Source organism: Cyprinodon variegatus, unplaced genomic scaffold, assembly GCF_000732505.1.
Source record: "Cyprinodon variegatus isolate N-32 unplaced genomic scaffold, C_variegatus-1.0 Scaffold104, whole genome shotgun sequence".
NCBI classification, from domain to species: domain Eukaryota; kingdom Metazoa; phylum Chordata; class Actinopteri; order Cyprinodontiformes; family Cyprinodontidae; genus Cyprinodon; species Cyprinodon variegatus.
In genome coordinates, this window is record NW_015150557.1 from 1,489,013 (window position 1) to 1,503,878 (window position 14,866).

The 14,866-nt window shown below is 37.0% G+C and overlaps 3 protein-coding genes across 4 annotated transcripts; 2 read left to right on the forward strand and 1 right to left on the reverse strand.

Annotated features, from left to right (window-relative positions):
* Window positions 1–2,287: 2,287 nt before the first annotated feature.
* On the reverse strand, window positions 2,288–10,173 carry LOC107084566 (sphingomyelin synthase-related protein 1-like). Of its 2 annotated transcripts, none has more exons than XM_015374468.1 (6): window positions 10,036–10,173; window positions 6,225–6,836; window positions 5,957–6,052; window positions 5,755–5,872; window positions 5,509–5,659; window positions 2,288–4,447 (listed from the first exon to the last, which is right to left on the reverse strand). In XM_015374468.1, the coding sequence occupies exons 2-6, from the start codon at window positions 6,830–6,832 to the stop codon at window positions 4,143–4,145; spliced, it is 1,278 nt and encodes a 425-aa protein (XP_015229954.1). In that variant the 5' UTR covers window positions 6,833–6,836; window positions 10,036–10,173; the 3' UTR covers window positions 2,288–4,142. The 2 variants fall into 2 exon arrangements, with proteins under 2 accessions (XP_015229954.1, XP_015229955.1); XM_015374469.1 differs by having other exon boundaries at window positions 6,225–6,833; window positions 10,036–10,142.
* Window positions 10,174–10,534: 361 nt separating this feature from the next.
* On the forward strand, window positions 10,535–12,362 carry LOC107084562. The gene is made up of 3 exons (XM_015374464.1): window positions 10,535–10,736; window positions 11,796–12,010; window positions 12,092–12,362. Exons 1-3 carry the CDS (start codon window positions 10,558–10,560, stop codon window positions 12,289–12,291), a joined length of 594 nt encoding a protein of 197 aa, XP_015229950.1. The 5' UTR covers window positions 10,535–10,557; the 3' UTR covers window positions 12,292–12,362.
* Window positions 12,363–12,451: 89 nt separating this feature from the next.
* On the forward strand, window positions 12,452–14,530 carry LOC107084561. The gene is made up of 3 exons (XM_015374463.1): window positions 12,452–13,373; window positions 13,618–13,835; window positions 13,926–14,530. The coding sequence occupies exons 1-3, from the start codon at window positions 13,171–13,173 to the stop codon at window positions 14,135–14,137; spliced, it is 633 nt and encodes a 210-aa protein (XP_015229949.1). The 5' UTR covers window positions 12,452–13,170; the 3' UTR covers window positions 14,138–14,530.
* Window positions 14,531–14,866: the final 336 nt, after the last annotated feature.

Sequence of the window (14,866 nt, forward strand, 5' to 3'; positions counted from 1 at the left end):
CACTAGGGTTTGCATTGGGTCTTCATAGAGAATTACTCTCATGTGTTTTGTCTGACTAACAGGACACGTTTGGCAAAGCAGGCGCCTTTATCTCCAACAAACTCACAGGTGCCTTCAGAGGGATCCTTGATAGAATATAGGGAACAAGCCATATTAAATCACAATAAAAAATACTGATAAAGAAATAACTTGGCATAAGTGTATAAGTCAGTTACTAAAAGAGCTGCTCAGCTCCTCTACAGATAGATTTAGAGGAATTTCACTATTTCTACAAATAAAAATCTGGGGACATTCATGCGTATTTAGCCACCCTTGAGCAAAAAAAAAAAAAAATAAATAAATTGCTGAAGTCATATGTTGGAGTGTGTTTTTACCAGCTTCATAGATGCATGGGCTGAATGTTTCACCTGTTTGTCTTCATAAAAAATAAAAAAAATACACACACATCACATAATCTACTATACAACAAACATATGTACGGTAATGTAATTAACTCCATGCCTGGATTTTAAGATCTACTTGGTGGAAGGATGAACTTAGAGATTTCTGCTTATGGTTTTCTATCAGAAATGCTGCTCTCCAATGTTTACTCTACCAATCCACATCAGCTCTCATCTGCTTCAAAGTCACTGCTGAAGACAAGCATCACCACACACCATATATTCTTTCTTAATTATAGTACTGGTCTCCAAATTTTAAGAGTGACCCTTATGTGATTTGTAGTAAACTCCCTCCAGGACTTCTTCTTTTTCTTTTATTAATGGCTTTTTTTTCTGCCATTCTTCCATAAAGGTTTAATTTGTTGAATGCAGGACTGAGTGTGAAACATAAGCCTCTTTGCTTCTTCCTTGTGCATCATTGGTTGCCATATTCTTTCTATTCCCTAATGTTCTTTGACAAACTTTTCTCTCTTGGTACTCCAGCTAACCTCATGGCCAAAATAACATGACTACTACTGGTGTCTCCAAACTGGTGGATGGATGGATGGATGGATTTAGGAAGTTGGAATTTATGCATGTCCAGTTATTCCCATATATTTACGTTTGAAAATCTAAAATCATGTATAATCTATTAATCTTTCTAGTTATTTACTACTTTATTCTGCTTTTTAACAAACCCAATGAAGCGCCTTTGAATAGATTTTTGTAATGTAAAAAAGTTCAGTCTCTATGAGTTCTTTCACCAGGCTTTATGTTTAATCAAGCTCTGATCTATATATAGCAGACCTATTTCTAAATGTTCCAGGTAAATGAAAATAAAGTGGAACAAATTGTCCTTCAATATCAAAATTCTACTTTTTCAATCAAAAAGGAAATAGAAAAACACAATTTCAGTTTTCACAGATCTTTCAAGCAAAAAGACCTGATGCCCCCCTCCTCAGCTGTCTGCCTTTATTATGCATAAAGATTAACCATCTTTAAAGCAATTACTTTTTCACACATGCACCTGGAGGTAACATCCACTTGAGATCTCACAACCAGCATACAGGAGGCAGATGTTGGATATAGTAGGCATTGCGATCGAGATCTGGTTTCATGCAACCATAAAGACTCTGTGTTAAGAAGCAAAAACATATATTGTTTTAGACAAAAAAAAATCTGTATTGAGGGAAATATTTTATGAACAAGAACCGGATAGAAATCTTACAAGCTGCAGGTGCTCAAACCCTGCTTTGTGCAGGAACACTCCTTGCAATTGCTTACCCATTGAGACTCGAGCCAAGCTGCTTCCAATCTTCATCCACACACCCTGAACATAAAAAACTTAAACCTGTTTTTAAGAAGCAGCTGGTGTGCCTATCTCTCTCTCTCTGATAAATGCACATCTCCTGATAATCATATTTCTGTTATGATTTTTGAAGTGTAATTTTTGATTAATATATATCAGAAGCCAAGTCTAAAAAAGAAATGTGTCCAACAGTAGCCATAATTTCCGTCAAGATGATTCTCAATTTTTTACGACAATCATGTTTTTTTGTTTGTATCTTTATAAAACTAAGCAAAAATTCCAATTGGCTTTTCTAAAAGCTTTCCAATTAATGAAGAAAGCTACAAACCTTCCCAATTCTTTTCCTGCCCTTTATTGTATATCCTGCATTCTATCTCTTCAGGTTGCAGAATATTACTCACCTTTTGGAGGGTTTGTCAAATCTTTTATCACCAACTCCTGGAAGAAGCAGTCAGAGTGACACGGGACAAAAAGACCCAGCAGACAAAAAACAAGCACATGAAGAGAAGCCTTAAAAAAAAAAAAAAGATTTACCACAACATGGTGTTTTATAGTCTCCTAGTTTATTAAAGCATCAGTCAAATTTGGGTTTATTACAGCTAAGAAAGCAACATTGCAATTAGAATTGACTGCATTTTGTGTGAGTTAAGATGTCATGATTTCATATTATTACAGAACACGAGAGAGTGCACTGACTTTCTGGTTGTGCAAATTGAATTTTAATGCGTTTCTCTGGGAACAGTTATTTGCTGCTTCAAGCTCAGGCATATTTCCTGACTGTATCAAGCAGCATTAATTATCTGTAAAAAAGAAAAACAAAATAATTCAATACCTTCTTATTGGTTTTACTAGTCTTTGTTGTTCTACTGTTTGAAAAGCTGATTTCATCCACAGACCAAACTGAAATAACTGAATAAGCAGAGAGTAATTTGAGATAGTGGGAAATTCACAAATAATATTTACACTTTGTCTGCAATGATGGTTTTATTTACTAATATGTATATAAACCTTAAAAAAACAAACTTGAAACATAGAGTACAAAAAAAAATTTATTCTAAAACATACAGGAGTCTTAATGTGTCGTGATCAGATGAGATCTGATCCAGTCAAAAACAGGTCAGTGTTTGAGAGATGAGTCACAGTGATGGGTCACATAGGATGGTGTGCAGCCCTGCATATCTTCAATTCAAATATTTAAACAGTGATATCAGACACTTAAGATGAAGAACACGAATACAGATCATGTTTAAGTTGCACATTCAAGAGCCTGTTTTTTTTAGAAGAAAGAGACAACTGCCTTCGAATTGATGCAGCATGCTTCTTTTTGGAAATTTCTAAACACAGAATTACATTTTAGGACCAACATAATAGTTTTCCTTAGCTGTTAACTCAATTCATAAGATCAAAGGCAATTTACTACAAAAAGGCAAGGTTATAGTAAAGATCTAAACATAGGTTGACTAATTTTCTGTCAACCAAATAAAGGAGAATGTAAAGTACTTCATATTAAGATATCGTCAGTAATTATTTAAGATGCCAACCAAAAAAAAAGAAAAAAAAACAATAGTATTAAAACCTGAATTTTAAATTTAAAACTGATAACAAAGCAGCTATTCATTTCTGATGCAAAAAGGCAGAAATAAAAATCTCCCTGAAGTGGATTTTTATTTTTTTTTGTTAATCTGTAGGAGGTAAGGTATTAGGGTGCATATAGAGAAAAGGCGAGTTTGGTTGCACTTACTGAAGCACTCTTTGCAAAAATACATGAGCTTTCAGCAGATTTAGTCTGTAAAACACAGTCATTTGCATTATTTTGTAAACAGAGTTAGATAAAAAAAACAAAACAAAAAAAAAACACAAATGACATGTAAACATCCCCAAAGTAGAAGTTAACGATAGTAGTAACTCAAAGTGTATTATCGTCCAGAAAATGCCACATACACTTTGCTTTTATTAAAATAAAAGTCAGTGTTTTTTATCCATTTGTAAATGTGCGATTTAAATATTAGGGAACATGTAGTAAAAGCCATATTCTGTCAGATCTGTCAACTAAGGAATATGCATATCATGAGAGAGCTGAAGCTAGATTTAGCAGAAAGCTATTCCAAAATAATTATTTTCACCATTTCCTACTTAGATCGATCAAATGTGTTTGGTTTTTTTCTTCAGTTTTGGCTAAAACTATAGATTATTTCTGCTTTTTAGACAACTAGCTGCTAGCTTCATATTTAGCAGACTGACAGCAGTGGTTTACATTTTCTCATCTTTTTGTATAAAGTATAAAATCTTAAACTATTAATTTGAACCTGAGTAAAACATGATTCATTTTGTAAATAAGGAAAAAAAAAATACTTATGTAATAAAAGGATATTTTGAGGCACTGATGTGAAAGCTCAACTATTCCTGAAAACTATTTATCCAATTAAATGTTTCATAAAGGCTGGTTTGTTGAAGGGCCAGTTATACTGGTTGGGGACGGGTCCATTTACGTTGCACTCAAAGAAGGAGAACATGGGGAACCAAATGCGTGCTCTTCGACTGTGCTGATAGGCACGAGTGTTGGCTAAGGTGTGGTAGTAGAGGAAAAGGCGGGTGGTGATGTAGAAGGCGATAAAGACGTCGATGGAGTAGTGCTCGTGAGCCGCCAGAATAAAGAAGATCCCAAATAGGTTTAACACCCAAGAGATGGTATGAATCAGATTCCAGTTCCTTGGCGTGTCTGAAAGTACAATAAATTAGTAGTTAGTCTAAGTCTTTTGTGTTTTTTGGTGAACATTTCATAATTTTCCAGGCGTCTCAGAGACATCGGAGCTACGGCACGCCCGATTAAAATAGTTGCATTATTGCAAAAGCATTCACTTAAATTCTGCAGGAGGTAGTTAATCACACTATTTATTGAAGTCAGTAGGGAACACCTGAAACACGTGGGCCAGGATTAGGAATCACAGGGGTCTAAGTGAAAGGACAGGATGAGAAAAGGACACAAAGAAGGAAAGAACGAGGGACACAAAGAAATGGGAAGAATGGGAGGAAGGAAGGAATACAGGGACTAAGGAAAGATAGGAATTAGGATGCAGTGAAGAAAGCGAAGAACAACAGAAGGACATGAGAGATGAAAAAAGAAGAGGCAGTGAGCAAGGAGGGAATTTAGGAAGGACAGACATAACATTTTGACAATATGATAGAGAACTCTATTCTTTATCTTTTATTATATTTTCAGTGATAATCCAGACCAGGGACATACTGAAATAAAATTCCCTACTTTTCTAGACTGTGTGGGAAACCTGTGAATATTTCAACACAGATTATTTTAAGATGATTATAAATATTCATTTTATTACCTTATTTGTTCAGTCTGGTACCATGCTAACAAATAAACAAAGCTTTGGTTTTAACTGTTACACAACCTGACAAACAATCACACAGATTTCCTAAATATGAGTAATACAGTAAAAAGAAAATGTATTTACAGTGCACTAGTTTTATTAACAATAAATAGTTTACAACATTACTATTATTTTATTGGTATATTCTTAAATTCCAATTTTGGTATCTACAACTCAAGAAGTTTGTTTACAACTTACATTAGTCATTTTCACTTTTATACAATTGTCTGGAATATAATTAGAAATGATGCTGATGAATATTTTGGGTATTCCTGAGTATTTATTAACTGATCCTAGACCAGACAGAAAAAAACAACTTGATCAACATTTTCACTTCAGCTATTCCTAATTATTTTAAACCGGACAATGAAAGCAGACAAATAATGATACTTGCATTCAGTCACAAAGAAGTTGAGCATTGTGATGACCACTGTGTGTCCGCTGAACATGTAGTCTCCGCAGGTTTGGACACCGGTAAGAGTCATCCCAAACCCACTCCATATGGCCAGGGCTCTCTGGATCTTTCCCCAGGTGTCGCCATACGACTGACGGGACAAAATAAAAACAAAGCGAATAAAAACTTGCCTCATTAATGTACAGTACTTGACTATCTTTAAAGTATCTCCTCTGTTTTACCCACCAGACTGGCACACTTTAGGTGCTGCCCTGGCACAGAAAGAGAGGTGACAAACATGGTGCAGCAACGAAGCAAAAACACCGTTCCCATCAGAGAGCACAACCGTCTGAGAAGAATTGACCTGGAACACAGACGGGGTAAAAGCTCGGATCAAACTCTTGGCATAGCGAGCAGACTGGAGCGTGATTGGAATCGGTATGGGCACCTGTGCTTGTGAAGGAGCAGGATCAACACAAACATGTAACACAAGATAAGGCCGCAAGCCTCAGCCATCACAAAAGCCCAAGGGATTCTGGGTACACTAAGAAAGAGGGACAACATTCATATCAGTATGTAGATTAGATGAAGCAGCAGGAGAACACGTTCATGAACCAAGGAGATTAAGTTGCTTAGCGAGGACTGAAATCCCCTTGTGTGTTTTTTTTTTCGGGCAGTTATTGCAAAATGCACAAGATAAGAAGGCTGGTTCATACCTGTCCAGGAAAATATCAGGAAGAGGCGGATAGGTCCTCATGTCAGGGACACGTTCGTGCACAATAACCATGACAAAAGAGGTCAGTCCACACACTAAGAACACATATATGGAGCTAAGAACGGTCTTCCACACCTCCGGATCCAATCTGCCTGCCATTGGCTGATGAAACGTCCCATTGGAGTGTGTTTGACAGAGCGTTGGCCCAGGCACACAGCCAAGTCTGCTGCTGTTTCTCAAACGCAGCTCTGTGCCGTTACACAAACGATCTGCTCCATTACACCCATAGTTCCACTCGACCCTGGGAGCACCTTGCGAGAGTCCAGCAGGGGGAGTGTCTAAAGGCCACAGACCCAGCTCCTCTAGCTCTGATCTATTCTCTCTCTGGAGGCGGCGGAGGACAATAGTCAGTCTTTTGACGTCTCCCAGAACAGTGAGGCTCAGTGGAGGACCCCGCAGATCGGCCTCAGTCAGAGCCAGCAGACTGAGGCCATCAACGCGGTGCTGCGAACACAACAAGTCCACATACTGCCCGAATCCTTCCCCCTGCAGCCACTGGGCGACTTGATCACAGCTCCAGGCACTCACACGGCCATCAGACTCAGACATCCTACTGCAAACAGAAACACAGGCACCATAAATGCATGTTATGCTTGACGAAAATGAGTGCTCGCATTTACTTCGAACACTGCAAGAAGTAAAATACAAATTATAAATCAAAAGGTTTTAAAATAAAATGTAGAATGCATTATTATTCAGTAATTCGGATTACTGGAGTGCACGTTTAAGTAGATTTTTGCACAGAAATTGTCCCACCTGAGCTGTGAATCCGTGCAGCTCTGCCAGAGCAACACTCTCAGTTTCCAGTTCAGACTAGTTTGCATTTGTCTGGTTTTTCATTTCTAGATGGAAGCATTTTTCCTCAACTCTAATCTGATATTTAATTTTCCTTATGGATCAATTAAATATTCTTAAATCACCACTTTCCTCTGTCTAAATGATGCAGTTTGTTCATTAATGTTCTTCAATGGTACCGTGACAACGCAACTTAATCCTTTATCTAAAGGCAGTCAGTTGCCCTGCAATTCTTTTAACTATCATGAATCATAATTATATCACATTAAAGGGGATTAAATACATACACAGACAATACAGTTATCAGATATTTCTTTGCTAATTCTTTGTGCTGAGAGGTGTTTACAAATATGCAAACCTTCGTCGTTTTAATGACATAAAAATAAGTAAAATAGCTGGTTTGTACATGTCAAAGTACCTTTTAATGTGTTCTTGCAAAGCACCACATTCTGCTGATCATATCCACCTTCTACTAATATCTAGATTTGTATCGTGCAAAACATTCAATAGGCTAAGACTTTACTTGCCAAGTTATATCTTCAAATGTTAAGTTAAACCTTAAAAGGTTCAAAATTCCTGCACATGTACAGCTCTAATTTTCCAAAATAAAATCAAAAGTTTTATTTCAGCCTAAATAAGAAGGTTAATTACTAAGTCTGTTACTCATATATCCCTTCACCAGCTGTTTACTAGTTAAAAGAAATACAACATTCTGCCCAGTTATTCTCTTTATTGCTTTACCTTATAAATATTTATCAAAAGTCGTTTGGAAAATGCATCCAGTATGTCCTATGAAGCCCTTTCATTTCATGGGATTTATCATAACATCCTGCGAGCTTTCAGTGCAAATGCATTGTTTGAGTTCAGGGTGTTTTGTAGCTTGTAGCATAAGTATGCAGTGTGTTACCAGGTAAAGGTCAACCCAAAGCAAACAATTATCGCCTATATCCTAATGCTTGGTAAGAAAACAAATGAACTCATCGGTTAGAGAAACTCACTGGGAGTTGCAGACACTACATGATTTTAGACAGAAACAAAGTGACTTTTTCTTCTTCCATATAGACTCAACAAAGATGAATGACTTTTGGTACTTCAGCTCTTTTTTAGTTTTTACCTTTTGACCTTTGTGATAAGCTCACAGTGATGTTGCTCCAAAGGTCTGCGACTCTGAATCAACGTGACTGGATTCATGTTGAGTTTTTTTGGAATGAGCGATAGTCTGCATGCTGAGAAGGCACATGTCGAACTAAAAGCCACTACAGCAGACTGCTTGCAACCTATAATACATGAAACACTGCTGGCATTTAAGATATATTACACCTTAGATTAACATTAATGCTAATTGGCAAACACTCTTTCACTATATTGACTTTGGTTTAGCAAGTCAGCAATAAAAACATATCTATGTGTCCTTCTGTCAGTCAAGTTGCATTTCGCCCATTATATGTTACATGTTATTAGGGACTTAACTAACGAGTATTTTTGCTAATCGATTTTCAATTAATTGAGAAAGGTTCCTTAAAAAAGTTGTTTTTTTACAAAAATAAACCAGGTGAAACTCAAACTTTTCCACTTGAGGAGTTCTGAATAAAGTATATTGATACACAACTTTTTTTCTATATCTTAAAATATCTGTTTATATATTTTTACAATTGTTGTATAATTACTGCTCTAAGTGGGTTTTGTCTCAGCTAAAGGCGTGTTTTACACTCTCTCTACTCCATTTAACAATTAATCGATTACTAAATTGGTTGACGATTATTTCAATAATCGATTAATCACAATTAATCTGATTAATTGTTTCAGCCCTACATACAATATATACAAATTTGTTGATTATGCCAGGCCTGATTCAAAACGGTAAGTCCAAGCTCTAAAAATATACAAAATCTTCTTTGGAAAACAGCCTTTTCACCTGCTAAACACATATTTTAATCCATAACTATTTGTCGCTTTATGTTTAGCAAAACAAAGTGATGATAACTTAAAACTTGTAAAATAAAACCTTACCACTACTGAAATCCGAAGTTTACATATTCCAACATATTTTCTCCAGATGCTGTCTAATCTTGTGAATCTCACTGAAGCACAACCAAGTGCAATATGCCTGTTTTTGTTTACTGTAGTGTTTAGTTAAAAAACAAAAAACAAAAAGCAAAGTCATAAACTCTAAAAGTCATCAGAAACTCAGAGCAGGCAGGAAAAGCCTGCTTCTCTAACCATCTGGTAGCCTCATTATCTCTATGCTGTAAAACATGTGTCATCGCCCTTTGATTCCTGTTGAGAGAAACAATACAAACTCTAAGTTTTGGAACAATCTTCATACTGTAGTTCTACAGATATAACTCTAAATTAAAGTTTAAAAAAATGAGTGAGGATAAAACTAAAAGTTCAGGTTGTTCTCCTGGCATTTTAGGGTAAACAGCCTCACCCAACATAACGTCACTTCACTGAAAGTTGTCATACAGGCTCAAACAAGAGAAAGGCTTTGCTGAAAAAGATAAAGTAATTAATTTTACTATCAGAGTGAATGCAAATCCCCCAAAGGCTGCACCAGAGACTGGCCCCCACACAGAGGTGACACATATTTACATTAATGACTCACCAGCACAGCTATTGCTCTGCACCAGGAGGAGAGATTGCTTATTTTAAATCTAGGCTCCAGAGGCTTTACTTGAGATGAAGTAGTGCCATGTCAGCACATTTAGAAATCTTCCACTGAGTCACAGGGAAGCAGTGTCACCCAGCAGGACACAGAAAGCTCCCAGTGTGTCTCACACAAAGACAGCTAAACAAAGGACTTACATTGTCCCCAAAACCCAGCCACATACATTATGCTCTCACAGAAAATCTAACATGTGTGTAGATATATTTAACTTGGATTAAATAAGTCACAGAAGGCACAGTATTTCAGGGTAAACGTGCTTTAAATATAATATGAACTAAGGTTTTACTACCTTGAAAGGGGCGCGGTGTCACTGTGCTGTTAGTCGTCTCAAATACACTTTCAGCCTGTTTCTCCACTCCCAGGATTGTGTCATGGCCAGCATCATGGTTTCAGAGATCTAGGCAACACCAAACAGGAAGACGGTATTAATAAACAACAGTAGCAAAGAAGACCTCCGCGCGCCAAGAAGATTGCAGTTTGGAACACACTGCCCTCTGCTGGCCAGTCCTTTGACCTGCAGGGATCTAACTACAGGCACTGTTATACTGCATGGAGAAAAAAGGGCAAAATAATAATTTTGTTTGGCCTTTTTATTAAACCCATAAAGTTGCTCTTAAAGACTGACATGTTTGCAGACAAATTTTAAATTATTATTTTTGTTTTGTTTTGTATATTTATGTGTCAGATTGCACCAGCTGTTTGTGGCAGTCACTGACATTGGGGGGGGGGGGGCTTTACAGGAAAACTACACAGTGGTGTAAGCAAGCACTTAAAAAAAATGACAGACGGAAAGCCACCCACGGGTGTTGTAATGGGAGAAAATTGTGATTCAGAGGACTCAAGGGAGACAGATAAAGAAGAGGGGAAAGATAAAACATGCAGCACAGGTCAGACTCCAACTCTACAGGAACTCGAGGAGATCCTGCATTCAGCACCACGCTCATGTCACCATGCAGATGAGGTTTGGCCGAATCTCTTTCTGGGAGACATGTGAGTATCCTGGGATGTGGATATGTACAGCCCCTGCCAATACTCTGTTACAACCATAAACTTTGGTATGTTTATTTGGATTTTTTCTTTGACACCATTGCAAAGTAGTGTGTCCAGTAACAGGAGAATGGTGCAAAATTTAGACTTTTCAAAGGTCAACCATTTACCTTAACTACAATGAGAATGTAAACTTTGGAGGAGCTGCAGGCAGGAGAATCACTGAGATAAAAAAAAGACTTAACTTGCACTCAACAAATCTGAATTTTATCAAAAGAATTACATCACGTTTGTCTAAATGGATAAGCCTTGAAAATAATCTGATACAGGATGTAAGTCTGGGATCAGGGATGCCGCCAGGAATTTGGGGCCCCATGAAAGACATTGATATTGGGCAATGCCCCCCAAAAAAATGCATGTAAGCTTTTAAACTGCTATAAAGATGCATTGATTTGTTTAATTTGCCGGTGACAGACTGGGAGAACTGATGCGATGCTGGACTAGTCAGTATATTCATGCTTTGTTTTGCTGTTTACCGCTTAAAAATAATTTATTTCACTATGAGATTTTCTTTTTATATTTGAAAAGTATAGCAGGACAAATATTTTATTCTTCTTTTGGGGCCTCCTTCACTCAAGGGCCCTAAGAATCTTCCTAACTGTTCCCTCCTTACAGCGCCCCTGTCTTGGATGGAGGTTCAACCTCCAGAGGTACATAAACTCTAAACATACAGAGAACTCAGACTGGATGCTATTAGAAGGACAATGTTTAACTTCAGACCCAAATACAAATACAAATCTGCAGAAAGACTTTAAAACCTGATGTTCAGTCCGTAGGAGTGCTGAAAAGAGGAATGTGTTGGTAGTGCTGGATTGAACCTCTAATAGATGAAAACTGGGTATGATTGACAATCTACGGTATGTTATAATAATTTAAGGTGCTGGTTTGTCATACAATCCCCTAAAATAAACAGGTGCTCACAAGGATAAAATACATTTTTCAACATATATGCATTATGCTTATTAAAACTATACTTCATGCTGAACCTTCCCCTCATTCCAGGTTTATGTCTCATAATAAGTTTGAACTCTGGCAGCTGGGCATCACTCATGTGCTGAACGCCTCCCATGGGAAACTCTGCTGCAAAGGCAGAGATGATTTCTATGGAACCACAGTGAAATATTACGGAGTTCCTGCCAACGACCTACCTACATTCGATCTCTCGCCTTTTTTCTACCCTGCAGCAGAGTTTATCCACCTGGCTTTGGCATCAGGAGGTAGAGTCGGCAGCTCCTGATTAACAAACATGAAGCAAGTGGAGTTTCATACTTATGTTTTTATTTATTTATTTTTTTTAGGGAAGATTTTTGTACACTGTGCTGTGGGAGTGAGCCGCTCTGCTGCGCTGGTTTTGGCCTACCTGATGATTCATCATCACTTCAGTCTCCTATCTTCCATACGCTGTGTGCAACAGCAGCGCTGGATTTTTCCTAACAGAGGATTTATACGACAGCTTATTGACCTAGAACAAAGTCTGTGTGTCCAAAGACAAAATTAGCTCAAGCAGTTTTTATGGCTGGTTAAATTAGTTTAGCTTTTTCCCAGTTGTTGCCATTGATTTTAATGATAAGGCAGGTTAAAAATCAGGCAGAATAATTGTCAATTGGATGTTTATTGGATAAAAAAAAAAATGTTTGAAACAAAACACTAAGTTGCAAACGACTGAGTCATAGTTGATGTAGTGAGATAGAGAGGTTTAAGTGTAGAAGAATAGAATAGAATTCAACCATATTGTCATTAGACTGTCACAAGTACAAAGCAATGAAATGTAGTTTGCATCTATCCAGAAGTGCTATACAGGATCTACATTTTTATTTACATGTGCACAGAGACTATGTATGTATTGACTATAAATGGTATATATAAACAGAGAGTTTATAAAATAAATAAATATGAAAACTATAAACAGGTAATACAGGAATAATGACAGATAATAGCAGATAAAAGATTTAAAGATTATATACAGCTATGGTTGATACTTGATTTAATAACAAGGGTGAGAACCAGGAACTAAGCAGATGTCTAAACAGTAAGGAAGCATATATCTAGAAATGATCCCTAAGCTAAACTTTAACAGAAACTAAAACACAAACCTAAAACAGAATAACAAATGTCCCTTTTCATATCATTAATTCCCACAGATCTTTATACTAGGATGACATCTTGCATTTTTAACAGAATCTGGCTTCAGCTAATATAACCCTAGTGTTGAGAGTAAGAGAGAGAATCAAACACAAACAAACCAATCAATCCCACAGCAACATTAGGTAACTCTAACGTCCTGCCAGAACCAATGCTGTGAAAACTGCAGGCTAATTTTGGAGCAGGGTTGAGTGCTTCCCAATAAATCATCCAGCTGTTCGTGCCTTTCAGCGAGATGATGAAGGGGCAGTGGGTTGTGGCAGCAGGGGCAGCGCAGGCGTCTGCTCAGAGTCGGACTCTGAGCAGAGGAAGAATGTCGAGGAACGGCCAGCGTCAGAATCTGGTGGTCATTAAGGAACTTGAGCTGATCTTGGACTCCTGCAAACTGGAGCTCACACCTGTGGATGAAGTCTGGCCCAACTTGTACATAGGAAATGTGTGAGTGTACTGTGTTTGAAAGCAGAGGAAATATATCATCAAGCTTTGTGTTACAACTTTGATCATTTTTGCACTGAGATGGTGGAGAACCTTAACTAAACTAAACTAACAAAATATTTGAGGCAGTCTATAATTTATTGCCTATTTAAAGCAAACATTATTGCACAGTTTGTGCTTATAAATTGGGGTTATATATTACAATAAGAACTGTTTTTAAAAATGACTTGTTTCCTTTTATTCACAGGGCTGTTGCACAGAACAAAAACACATTATGTAAGTTCAGCATCACTCATGTTTTGAACGCAGCCCACTCCAAACAGGGCAGCATCGGTGACCAGGGCTTTTATGGGAACATGTGCGTTTACTTTGGCATCCCTGCAGAAGACTCAGATCACTTTGACCTCAGCCAATACTTTAAATCTGCTGCAGACTTCATTCATAAAGGCCTGAAGAGCAAAGATGGTATACCTCTTTAAATATATGTTTTAAATTGAGTAAAAATGTATTTCTTATCAATTTTCTTAATCCTTTTTTCTCCTCTTTTCTCTTCAGGGAAAGTGTTGGTTCATTGTATTATGGGTGTGAGTAGATCAGCCACATTAGTCCTGTCCTACCTCATGTTAAAGCACAATTTTTCACTTAGAGATGCCCTGAGGCATATTGTCAAAAAACGGGCCATTTATCCCAACCGGAACTTCCTGACTCTCCTCCTGAAGCTGGACGAAGAGTTGACCCGAAAAAGGATGCTGTGCCCTGTTCTCTGACATAACTATCTCCCTGCTTTGTCCTTGGCATGTATCATACTCCATTTTGATCACATGGGCAGCAGCTGTAAATAGCACATTTATGTAACCCCAAAGAATACATTCTTAAAGGATTTTTGTTTCACTTTTTTAATTTCATAAATGTGTCTATTTCTGAAAATTATATTAGTTTTTAATTTCTACATCCTAAAACAGTTTATGGGATAACAGCTAATGACAGTTAAACAATATAGTTTTATCTTTATGTACATAAAGCTTAATAATTAGACTCCAAAATTAAAGGAGCTCACATTGGTTCTGGAAAGGACAGATTAATAAACCTGAAAATGTTCTGTGTGCTCTACTTTTCGTAGTGGACCAAACGCTGCTTTAATTTGTATTGTCATTAGATTGTTTCTTTGTGCTTTGATGCAACAAGCTGTCTTCCAATTTAAACCAAATAAAATTATCTTTTAATATCTTTATATTTCTTTTCTTTTTTTGTATGATGGGGCAGGTACTGTTGTGATGCTGCAAGAACCTTTTAGATTTAAATCAAAGTGAAATTAGTTAATTTCCCTAAACTGCATCTAAAATATTTGACTTCACAGAATCTGAATTTGTTCGCTTGTTATGACCTGAATATATCATGTTGATGTTAACAATAATGCTGCACTTGACACAACTTAAAATCCCTGTTCCAAATGATTTTCTAAACATTTTAGTTGATGAACCAAACTAATATATTGA